At 43.8% G+C, this 12,768-nt stretch overlaps 1 protein-coding gene across 6 annotated transcripts in view; it reads left to right on the top strand.

The window, feature by feature from the left end:
* LOC105015669 (formin-1) overlaps nt 1–12,768 on the top strand; it is a 73,779-nt gene that overhangs the window by 26,036 nt on the left and 34,975 nt on the right. For all 6 annotated transcript variants that reach the window (XM_029125514.2, XM_029125515.2, XM_034297388.1 and 3 more), the window contains 3 exons: nt 1,528–2,252; nt 3,823–3,964; nt 9,417–9,504. In XM_029125514.2, coding sequence (XP_028981347.2) covers nt 1,528–2,252; nt 3,823–3,964; nt 9,417–9,504 — 955 coding nt within the window. The remainder of the gene's footprint in view (nt 1–1,527; nt 2,253–3,822; nt 3,965–9,416; nt 9,505–12,768) is intronic.

Here is a 12,768-nt window from a genome sequence, read left to right as displayed (position 1 = left end):
TTTCTTGAACATGACAATGAGTTCACTGTACTGAAATGGCCCCCACAGTCACCAGATCTCAACCCAATAGAGCATCTTTGGGATGTGGTGGAACGGGAATCACTGTGCCCTGGATGTGCATCCCACAAATCTCCATCAACTGCAAGATGCTATCCTATCAATATGGGCCAACATTTCTAAAGAATGCTTTCAGCACCTTGTTGAATCAATGCCACGTAGAATTAAGGCAGTTCTGAAGGCGAAAGGGGGTCAAACACAGTATTAGTATGGTGTTCCTAATAATCCTTTAGGTGAGTGTAAGGGGCACAGTGATTCCATTTTATACCCTGGATGCCATAGAGATTTTATTTTCTGAATCTCTCTCCAACTGGAAGTGTCTCCATTATTTATTGTAAGATCTAGTTTTGAGTTATCCTAATGCACTCAGCAGATTCCACACGGTTGCTAAAGCACCATAATAGATTGTTTGTTGAACTTAGCAACCATGTACCAAGGTAGTGCAGTTGAAAGCAACATTTCAAAGGAGTAGCCACATGTATTTGTTATGTTATTTCTATGTTCCAAGGTGTATACAAACACAAATCAAACCATGCCACTCAATAGAGCAGACCATTAATCTCATTCATGGAACAATTTCTCTGAAGAACATCCTTATTGTCTCTGGAAAGTGGCTCTAAAAATGACTATTATTAAAGAGTGCTGATCCAGCAGTTCTAGGCTAACTGTTCCTCAGTGTCCCGTTCCATTATACCCTGTCATCTTGTCTGATCCCTTCTATCATGTTAACCATGTACTGTACCTACTTAAACCATGACAAAGAATAGAAATGTGTTCATATAAATTTCAATGTATTTTCCTAGCTGACCACGTGCTCACAAAGAGTTTCCTATTCACTTTGCCTCAAGTGTGACCTGATTGTGTTGAAGTTGACACATCCAATAACAATCCAGCTTATTATGTTGCCCTCTGTTGTCTTGTGAGTTAAATCATCTTTTTTTATTGGGCATGAAAGATTGTAATGAGAATGAGCATCGAGGATGTACTCTTTTATTTATTCTCATGGCCCTGATGACCATTTTCCTCACAATTAGCTTGTGAGTATAATAAATGCATACAGTATAAAAAAACAATATTTTTCAAACGTGACATTATTATAACATAGCTTGTAGGAGGCAGGACACAGGCGCGGGGAGAACGGACTCGTTTTAATTAAAGTAACTAAGATGTAACAAAACTAAACAAGACATAAACTGGACAACATTAATAAGAAAAATGGAATCCAAAACAGTGACTGACAGGAGGCAATAGGGAAGGAGGAACTTCAGGAACTCAGGTGAGGGGTGATAACAACAAACAGGTGTCCATGCTCCAAATGAGAGGCAGGCCTGCCGTGCCAGGACGTGACAATGACATTACATTTTATTGGGATATTTCAAAGACCGACTGGAGTGTGTTGTGGTTTGTGATTCGGTTTCACGTTGTTTAAGTGGGCTGTTTCTGATCAGACCTGATCTCTGTTCCACACAGAAAGACTTTGAGCTTCAGATCTTCCAGGTACGAGGGGAACATGCCGTATCCGTGGCCCGTCTGGAGGAAGTCATCAGCCAGATGCAGAGAGATCGTCACTGGGCCTGCAGCCTGGGCCATGGGAGGGGGGAGCTCCGTGAGGCCTGCGTGTCTACCGAGGATGACCTGCCCCACAAAACCTTCCGGAACGTCTGTATACAGACAGATAGGGAGACTTTCCTCAAGACACCTGAGGGGGAGGCCAACCTGTCTAGTGTCAGCCCCAGTCAGACCGTGCCTAAGAAACTCAACCTGAGTCTGCACGGGGGAAGCTCAGGACTGCCCGGCCCTCCTCCTCCGCCTCCCCCCCCTCCCCTTCCTGGTCAAACAGCACCTCCACCTCTCCCGTTACCTGACAACATGGGTCCACCGCCTCCACCCCCCCTCCCAGGTTTTGGTCCACCCCCTCCACCTCCCCCTCCTCCAGGGTTACCCGGAGCTGGGCCTCCTCCCCCACCTCCTCCCCCACCACCCGGTTGCGGTCCTCCCCCTCCACCTGCGTGCGGTCCACCTCCTCCCCCTGGGTGTGGCCCACCTCCTCCCCCGGGGTGCGGCCCACCTCCTCCCCCTGGAGGGGGTTTTGGGTTCGGCCAGGTAGCAGAGAAGGCCCCAAGGAAGCCTGCTTTGGAGCCTGCCACTCCCATGAAGCCTTTATACTGGACCAGGATCCAGATCCAGGACAATAAGTATGTATTCCTTATATGGAGCTTTATTATTTTAGTCACTTATCAGAGCCTGTTATACAGAGAGACTTCCAGTCAGTTCATTCGTCTGGGTTGACCTCCCCCTGCACCAGTAATCTGGAGAGGACAGGACATCTAGTGACATGTAGTGGATTAATCTGATCATTTCCCATGGCTGTGGTTTCTACTGCTGGATGCCAGGCTCCCAGTTTTATTGCCTTGTATTTAAATGGCTGGCTTAGTAGAGGAAGCTGACATATGGTTCACACTCTCTTGTCCTGGCCAATGTTGGAGGGTTAGGTCGGCCACGGTGGTTTCATGTCAGCTATAAAGTTTACAGTAGAACACAATTAAACAGGACTCTTAACTGTAACACGTTTCTGGGCTGATAGACGTGAGGTGAAATACAGTACACTTTGAAATAAAAACACAGGTCAATGAACATATAAAATATACACTATTTAACTATCAAAAACAGTCTTTATGAGAAAATGGTATTAATGAAGAAATTCAGGTCTTAATTTGAGAGTGGTTACATGATGTCTGTTTTAACTAGGAATATCAAAAGCTTTGTTTACATAGCTTAAATTATCCAACATTTTCCAAGATTGTTTCTTCAACCGCAGTCTGCTTGGATCAGTCAGAACGCGTTGTGTGGAAATATTTGAGTTGGTCACTGTGAAGGCAGTGTGAAATGAAAGGGAGTATATTCGGGAGTAGCGAAATATTTTTGGCGCAATCACCTGCTACCTCCATAGAATGAGACATAGATCCTGTATATAAAGATACTAAATCATGTAAAATTACATATCACCATTGGTTTATACAGTAAACTCTAATGTGAAGGTTAACATGTCTTGTTGTACCTGCTGCCTGTGAAATTGTCTGACCAAGCCTATATGCTGGCTGAGTTATGACTGAGTTCATCTTCCACTCCCTGCTTTATCATGGCTAGATCCAGAACCTGAGGCAGCCACACTGTCTGGCCCAGGGGATATTTTTCTCCTGTGAGTTAATAGTGGAATGGAAAGTGAAGGTAACAGAGCAGGGCTGAACTCTGGGAGACTCCTGCACAGAGAGACATCTTCAGACTCCCTTTCTGTTTGCTTTCAATGTTACCCAGCAACATAGGAAACAGAAACCTCCTCTTTTCCTGCTGGTTTGTTTGAAATGCTGAAGTCTGACATCTCAAAATGAACATATGATTTTCAGAAGCCTTAGTCATCAATGCTACTTTATTAAAAAGTGAAAATTCATGTATATTTTCTTGTAATTGCAAATTGCATATTCTTAATCCTACAAACATCTGACATAAATCAAAAGATGGAAGTAAACACTGGACAGCCCAAGTAAACATAAAATAAACCGCTTCACAAACTGTTTATCTCTGGAACAGAATAATTTATACTGAGAATACCAGCTATTCCCCTTTTTTTTCCAAGAAGTCACCCCTGTAACACACTCTCCTGTCATCACAGTAACACTGTTATTAAAGAGGCTTTTATGTTGAATTGTGGTGCCCCTCAGCACCTCTCCCCCAACCTAAGACTAAAAGCATGTCTCTTGTTTCCAGTAACAATACACTGTGGGGTTCTCTGGAGGAGCCAGACATTGTAGACACCAAGGAGTTTGAGGACCTGTTCTCCAAGGCCACCTTCCTGCCAAAAAAGAAGCCCCTCTCAGACACCTATGAGAAGAAGGCCAAGACTAAGAAGGTTGGTTCAACTCATCCATTTTCTTTGTTTCAGCGTGTTGCTGCTGTTTTTCCTCTAAGGAGGAGAATCTCAAATGTCTTTGCTTTTGACTTTGCTGAGGGCTACTGGACTGTCCATGCCAGGAACTATATACTGTAGCTTTAAAATTGTCAACAGTTACAATGACATATTTCTCAGGCACCTGTCTTCAGAAAATACTTTATCATAATGTGTTTTATTGTTGCCACACGAGGGCGATAGTGGCACATTTTAATTAGATTTCCTTTTTAGAGTTTCCTGGTCGGTATTAGGAATGATTAGTTAGTCAGGGGTAATATTAACATAAACATATTTGTGATGACATTATCTGCCCTCTGTTAAGAGCATCTGCTTTGTAAGCAAACTGCTTAAAAAAACACATTGTAAGCAGATTTTTCCGTATTCTCTCACCCTAGACCACTTACCTCTGGAACATTCCTTCTCTTCACACTGGCCCTGTGCATAGAAGCACAGCTGGGTTGGATCCACCTTTAGTAGATCTGCTGCTTACACATCACAATCAGCAGCAGACTAAACTGTCCTCCAAAGTTTGGAGTATGTTTTTGATTTTCCTTTCCCCTGTTCTTTTCCTACTGAACCAGAATATAGTTCTCATTTGAGAGAAATTATAGAAAATGCTAAACTATTCATGTATTTCTGGGTTAATGCATCTTAGTCAAAAAGGGTTGGCTGGGTTGGATCAAATGTTGGGCAGGTTTGTGGCTTCAAAGTGCCTAGACTGGATGAAGAGCACCAGAGATGCACCCGAAACACAGACACACACACACACGTCTCACACACAGCCACACATACATACATACACTCTGAGGCCTCTAGAGTGGACTGGAGCCTTAACAGATTGATCAGAATGTGTATGGATCGGAACGGTGACAGTCTGGGATGCAGTGGGGCCGCTGACACATACAGCTGAAGAAGTGCAGAGTTGCAGCATTGGACTTGACAACCGCATGGGGCCAGACCCTGGCCTCAGCTGACACAATGGAGCAGCCTCTAGGCAGGGCTATACTTCACCTCTTCATTTTCAAATATAACTGTAATGATAACAACATGCACAGTAGTTGCCTTAAAGGCTAAAACAACATTTAAAACAAAGGATATAATTTACATTCAGGGTTATTTACATTCAGTGAAACAATATCACTGAGTAAAATGAAATGAGCGTACCAAAAAATGAAAAAAAACAGGGAACATACCAAATCAACCCCTTTCCCTCTCTCGAACTGCCCGCGTTCCCCGGTTTGCCCGCACGATTCCTGTCATTCTCCTTCCACCTATCTCATTAATCCCCAGTGATAACCTGCAGGTCTGCTGTTGACTGTTATTAATTTGGAACACTGTTCCCCGTAAACCCTAGACAATGTTGAGTGTGAAAAGCCCCTTAACTGATTGGTTAAAAAATACTGGAACCAGCACTCATGTCACCAACAATAATATTAAAGCTGCTTGGGTCACACATTTTGCCTATTCTAATATTACATTGAAAGGGAACTGAATGCCTTGGTGTCTGTCTGCCTTCTTTATTAATCACCTGATTCACCGTCTGTGTGAAAGAGCCTAGGTCATTATGGTTTTCAGCCAACCAGAATTCAGTATTTTAACCACCCAGTTTATAGTATATCCATAACCAATTGGCCTATAAGTGAACATCAATTGCAGTAGGGGCTATACTATACCCAGGCCAGAGAAAGCAGCTTGGGTTCAACTATGATTACTGGGAGACGATACCACAACTGTGGAAAAGCATTGGCCGCAGCCCCTTGGCACTTCAATACGTTTAGAAGCGCCAGCTAAACAAAAGTAACTTGTTTACTTCTTCATCTTTTATCCCTAAGAGTTTATACTCCAAAGTTCAAACTCTCTGAATCACCATCTGCTGATAGGTTCCCAGAACTATCAGCTTTGACTGGACAAAGGGGGAGGAAAGGGGGTGGGGGGGGTGGGGGATAGTGGAAAGAAGGGTGGCAGAATGGAGGGAGTGATGGAAAGAAGAAGAGCAGACTTTCATCCTGCTAGCTAATAGACCCAGACTGGGCTTGCAGAGACACATGGTCAATCAAGGTTGCTGTCTTGCCTTACTCAGCAATATCTGGCCCCGAGGAGATCTGACATGCCAATAGTCTTGTCCGGGCCTCACCACCACACCGATACGGGTCGACATGGATCAGAGACCCGTCATTCAATCTCTGCCCTGTAGACGTGTCCATCAAGCTCATGAAGAGCCGCCACACTCCCTTCTGAGTTGTTTGGCTTCAGGCCACAGTGGTGCGGGTGTGTGTGTATGTGTGATGACAGCCCAGCTACACATGCGTGACACAATTGTTTCTTCTTCTGAAAGTGTTGCCAGATCAGCTAATGCCTGTGGCCCCCGGGTGTGACGGTAGAGGGGGGTGGAATGCCTGCGTGCTTTATGTAGATGGGACGTTTTCCTCACATCCCTCCCAATGCTCAGCTTTATGTACAGGACCATAAGTGGAACTGGGGGCTATAGGGCAGGACTGGAGGAGTCGGTATATTTGAGGGCTAATCAGTATCATGTGTCCAATACAAATGAAAGCTGCTGTTTACTCTGGATGCCTTCTCTTTCCCGCTGCTGATTATCATATCAAAGAAGCAAGGATGGCATCCAGGGGAATGAGCTCTCAGTCACCATCCCCATCCAGTGCCGCCCAGGCCGCTCAGCACCAGACAGGGGGTAACTGGAGGCATGTGGCTCCGCTCAGCTCCCCTGTGGAGCAGGAGGGGGAGGATATCTTTGGGGGCGTCTGAAGTTCAGAGGAGAGGATGCGCATGTCGTTGCATATTGCAGGGATTCCCAAACCGTATGCTAGGTCGCGACTCCAGAGAGAAATTAAAGAGTTTGGATTATTGGCTGTGTAAAAAGAAACATGTACAGAAGCTGCTGTGCTGTTAAAGGGTAGTTACCCAAATAACAAAATGACACATCCGAGTCCTGTAAATAGTCAATGGAAAAAGGTTGACAGAATGCCATGCTTTGGTATAATTTCCTGGTACAAATACTTGCATTTTAGCATTTATGGCACAGTGCCTGTTCAGGTCCAGAGACCTACGTTAGCGTTTTTGCACAACATATCCAAATTGATTTTGAAATTGATGTTGAGGCTCAAAAAGGCCATTATAGATAATTTGAAGATATGTGTGAAACATGCTTATGGGTACCATCATTTGATTGGAATTTGTTGAAACAAATACCAGATAATTATGATACAATATAATAATTGTACCAGTCAAAAGTCCACGCGGTACTGAATGTCATATTAAAATCATCTGTAAGGGCCTATGTTGAGCTTCACCATACATTTGATGATTTGGATATGATGCTAATGTAGTGTAGATCTCTGGATATGGATTGGATTTGTGCCAGAAATGCATTTAGAAATAATGCCAGGGAAATTAAACCAAAGCATGGATTCCTGTTATACTTTGTCCATAGTGTGCTTACAGGGTAAGGACATTAATGTACTGTTTTGTAGTCTGGTGTACTCATGTTCTGGTGAGTACACAGTAATTCCCAGCACCCGTGATTCAAGCTCCTATCCAAGTTTCTACATCATGGACCTCTGTAAAAACCAACAATGGGTTTAATTTTTTCAGAAACTACGTCTTTAGCAATGAGTTATGATAGTCTAAAATGGGGTTTATTAAAAGCATATTTTTAGTATTGAGTGTGACGTTGGAGAGTGGGTGTAAGATTAACACTGGAAGAGAGCAAATTGTTATGGGTGATGCTCTCTGTCCATTTGTTATTGTTACATTTCTCCTTGGTATGTCAACTAAGAGGGTTGGCTTCCAATGACCCAAATAGCTGCCTGCACACTCAGCCATGGCAGTATGAACCTGACTCCCCTTTCCACAAAACCTGTTACTCCTCAAACCACTTTCTCCTCCTTTTGTTATTTCAATCTTCATTTCAGTGTCAAACCAATGTCTCTTCTCTATTTCCAGTGGGGTTTTTTTAAATCTGTTGTCAGGACTTCACCTCAGCTTGGGCTGGTGGGTATTGCTCTCAGTGTCCACTGGGGAGAGCTGTTATCTTTTGAGACGTGTGTTGTGGTTGGTGACAGCTCTCAGCATCAGCATCGGGAGGTTCTGAGAATCAGCATCCCGGCATCCCATTGCTCCTCCAGATCAGTTGTCTTTTCTCATTAAGTAAATTGGTCAAGCTAATTGGTGCTTCTGGGACCGCAGCAAGTGGCTAGGGTTCCTGGGAGGTTTTTAGTGTGGCCCGTCCAGCGCAGTTCATTAATGGTGTTGGGAAAGCCTCTTATTCTGCCTGCACACCTCTCATGTGCCCATACAGGGAGATCCCCTGTGATATTGGTAATGGACTTGGAAGCAGCATGCACTCTTACCTTCTGTAATGTAATACTCACTTCTAAGGCTTCTGCTCCTTGGTTCCCACTGGATGGCCCAGTAGCTGAGACCAAGTAATAGCGTCCAGTGCTACCTAATGAAGAAGGCTGAGACATTAAGTTTTAGAGCTAGGCTTTACCTTGCCAAAACTGTTTCTTGCTTTATGGGTAATTCAGTCATAAGTAATTGTGTCCATGTGTAGGCAGAAATAAAAATCCTGTGAATTTATAGTTTGTTATAAAAACCCATTGCCTGCTCTTCCAGACTGAAAAGATGTCCTTTTATGGTTTCATTTCTTAATTTTACTTTCCAGAAGCATGATATTATCATGACTATATCAAAAATAGAGGATGATTTTCTTCTCTGTACTCTGGACTGTCAGCTTGTCAGTGACGTGTGCATTTCTGTCATCCATCTCACTCTCAGCCGCCTGTTATCATAGAGGATGAATTATCCTAACACTATGTAGGTTAGTCTGACTTTATGGTCAATTCCAGCGCTTCACAGAGATGTTTAAATAACCCCCCCCACATACACACACACACTATAGGGGACAGCAACAAGTGCTAAGTACTTTTGTGCCCACCCAAAGTTTTGGTTAATTATTATTATTATCTTTACTATGCTTTTATTTATTTATTGGGATTTACTTTTTGTAATGAACTATATCCACCAATACTCAGCTCCTTATTATTCCTACCAATAAAATGAGTGACATATTTTGATCGTATCTCAATGTAATCAAGGTGTGAATCGATTATTACTTTCAAAATAGTGTAAGACTATGTAATTACAGTATAATCTGGCCACCCTACCATCCACTGGTACAATCTAGTTTCCTACTTTTGCAGTTTTTTAATGCATAGTATTACAATACTCTTGTCAAATGCATCTTGTAAGATCTGCCTTTTATCAACTGTATACTGTGCCACTTAAATCCAACTGAGAAGGTGATCTGAGACGGTGAATAATGATGCCAATATAATTCTGCCTTTCCAAAGGAATCACTCTAATTAACTTGTGATGTTTGTCTTTTTTGCAGATTATCAAACTTCTGGATGGAAAACGCTCTCAAGCAGTTGGCATCCTCATCTCAAGTCTGCATCTTGAAATGAAGGACATTCAGCATGGTGATTATTAACTTCATGTCTAAGTTAAACTCTGGATGTTTGTCAGATTATTACAGAAGGCTATCTTACTTTTTCTGAAAAAATGTCATGTTGAACAGCTCAGTTTTTTTCTTCTCCCAAATAAAAAAACTGTTAACATCAGTTACAATATTGTTTTCACATGATTCGAAAACATTTGCTGAAAAGTAGATACAAGTGGTAGTTTTTGGATATGTTTCCAGCCTGTTGACAGGCCAGAATGTGTGACTTGTTCCACTTTTACAGACAAAGTTGTGTTTCATGTCAGATGTGGACGTTTTCCAAGTTTTCCAAAGCAGTTCTCCCTGTTTCCCAGACTAGGGTAAAGTTTCTAGTGAACAGTACTGGAATGACATTAGACATTTTTGCAGTGCTCTTTTAGCTATTTTAATCCTTCCTGTACTTGTCAAAATCACATCCATGTTTTCTCTCTATAGCTAAAGATAAGTGTAGAATTGGGTTCTATATGTGTGTCTGCGGGGGCAGTTAGGTGTGTGCTGAGGCCATTTGCATTGGATTGATACTGGGACTGGGGCTGAGAGTGGAGCGCCTGGCAGTCTGAGCATGCGACTGGCCCGGCGGATCTGTTTATTGTTGCCGGTGACGGTTTCCACCGCCTAATGGGAGCGACACCCCGCTAATGACCTGGGTGTGTAAATCCAGCTTCGCAGTCAACAGACACCGGCACCGCCACGTAAAAGTGCCCCGGCCCAATGCATGCAAAACAACACACTGGGCCAAGCTGACGTTGTTTGGGGTTCTTTTTTTCCTCTCCTTCTCCCTGGGTCGGTGTCAAGGTAAAGAACCCCTAATAAAAGAGCTTGCTCTCGCCCAGCGTGAGGCTGCTTCCTACAGCCTTAATGGGAGGTGTAGGTGAAATGGACAATTTGAATCTGACAATGCAGCACAGCAACTTAATAAGCACTTCTAAGGGCCCTGGTCTCTCGCCTCGCCTGCTTGCCTGCCCTTTGTTGGCAAATTAAAAGGACATGGGACATGTAATGTAATTACAGCCAATAGGGAGGGGTGGGAGGAGAAGGCAGGCAGGGCTCTGGTTGCCCAGGGCAGGAAGAGGTGAGAGAGGGGACCGACAGAGGGACTGAGCCTGCCTGGGAGACCTGCTGGGCCCCCCCCCCCCCCCCACACACACACACCTCACTATACACACCTTGAGTGATGAGTGAGAAGGAGGGAGAGGGAGTGACTCTGCGACAGGTTTCCTTTGATATGCCAGTGTGGAGAGAGATCTGGAGCTCCGGCCTGCTTGGCTCTAATGGACGGGGGACATTTTCATCCACCTCCAGCTCGCTGCTCTCCAATCAGATCCATCCTCCTGGGCTTCCCTGCTGCTTCAGCCGGTCATAAGGTTTTGGGAAAGCTTTGGACGTCAGTGGAGGAATGCTTGGATTGTGGGAGGCACAGCTTTTTAATCTCATTTGGAGGCTTTCTGTGAAGATGGGAGTTAAAATACCTCAATGAGTCCAGGGGTGTCATTGTATACAATACAGTCAGGTGCTTTTGGTTCGACTTTGCTGGTGGTTCTTGCTGGAGACATAACGCAGCTCCAGTGGTCTGGAAACAGGCTTGTTTCTACTTCCATTGGGTCTGGACTTTGCTGATTTGAAAGTGAGTGGTGCTCTACAGTCTGCAGCTGACAGCATACAGATCCATTATCTAATCAAGATCCATATCTAATCCAGATCCATATCTAATCCAGATCCATAAAAATGAGACAAGGAGCCATTCCTTCCTGTCTGGATCCTTGTTCCTCTGTCCTCTCCTCTCTGACCTGCACCCAGCCACAAAGCTGTGACTTCTCTGTCCTCTCCTGTCTGACCCGCACCCAGCCATGAAGCTTTGACTTCTCACTCTCTATTTTGATTTCAAATGTTCCTTCTCCGTCTTTCCCTTAAGCTGATAAGAGACTGTCACAATCTCTCTCTTACGTCTCCCTTTCCTTGTTCCTCTATCCATTCTCTATGTCCCTCTCTCTCTTTCTGTCCCTCATATACACTCTTAATTATTCTTTCTCTGATTCCCTCTCTCTCGACCTCTCGTGGCTTGTGGCTCCCCTTCAGGGGTCATTACTGGAGACTGTGGTGGTTCTGGCTGCAGATTCTGGGGTTAAGCAATTACAGGCTGTCTCATGTGAACCGTGGCCGACAGGCAAAGTCCTCAGCATGTCGCCCTGTGAGGTGGGCCCTGTGAGGTGGGCCCTGTGAGGTGGGCCCTGTGAGGTGGGCCCTGTGAGGTGGGCCCTGTGATGTGGGCCCTGTGAGGTGGGCCCTGTGAGGTGGAAGCTGGGCTCAGACGAGCAGCTGCCCTTGCCTGCCTTTCCCTACACTCCCAGTAATCTCTAATGGACAGAATACGTAAACATACTTGGTACCATAAATAAATGATGGTTACTGCGATATCAGTATTTTTCAGACATTTCACACCTAAAAACATAAAAATTTCACACCTATCTTAATGTTAAAATCAGTGAACAAAATAAGACATTGGCATTTATCTGGTAGCTTGTGCGCCCCTCGGGCATTTTTGTAAATCTTTCTCAATTTTCTTTTTTTATTTGGGTATCATTTTGTCTGTGTTGATTTGTTTGGAAGAACTCTTCTTTTTTGTTACATTTTTGAAATCCAATGTCTTTAACTCTTTCATGTCTTTCATACTCTGTTTATGAATTTTGCACCCTCTTGACACCTTCGTGGACTTCCATTAAAAAATAATAATATTATCTCACTGCCATTAGAGTATAAAACCATGCATTCTGTAATGTAAGCATTTCATTTTGAAGAAAAGTAGTGATATTTGAAATTTTGACTGTATTCCACCACACACACACACACCCATACATGTGAGCGCCCACAGACACACACACGCGCACACATACACACAGGTGTGCACACCAAAATTCTTGGGGCACCTTGGTAGTCACATGGCTCACAAAAATAAAAATACAATAATTTCTTCCATGGGCCTACAATGGGAAAATGGTTGAATCTGGTAGAAGAGTTTTTGTGTGCACGTGTGTGTGCGCACGTGTGTGTGCGCGTGCGTGTGTGTGTGCGCATGTGTGTGTGTGTGATGGAATACAGTCAAAATTTCATCAAAATGAAATGCTTACATTACAGAATGTATGGTTTTATACTCTAATGGCAGTGAGATAAAAAAAAAATGTTTTTAATGGAAGTCAATGGGACATTTTTGTCCACGAAAGTGTCCAGAGGGAGTATCTGGCACTAC

This window comes from Esox lucius, chromosome 15 (genome assembly GCF_011004845.1).
Source record: "Esox lucius isolate fEsoLuc1 chromosome 15, fEsoLuc1.pri, whole genome shotgun sequence".
Taxonomy (NCBI): Eukaryota; Metazoa; Chordata; class Actinopteri; order Esociformes; family Esocidae; genus Esox; species Esox lucius.
Note: the sequence above shows the minus strand (reverse complement) of the source record. Positions and strands in the feature narration are given on the sequence as shown.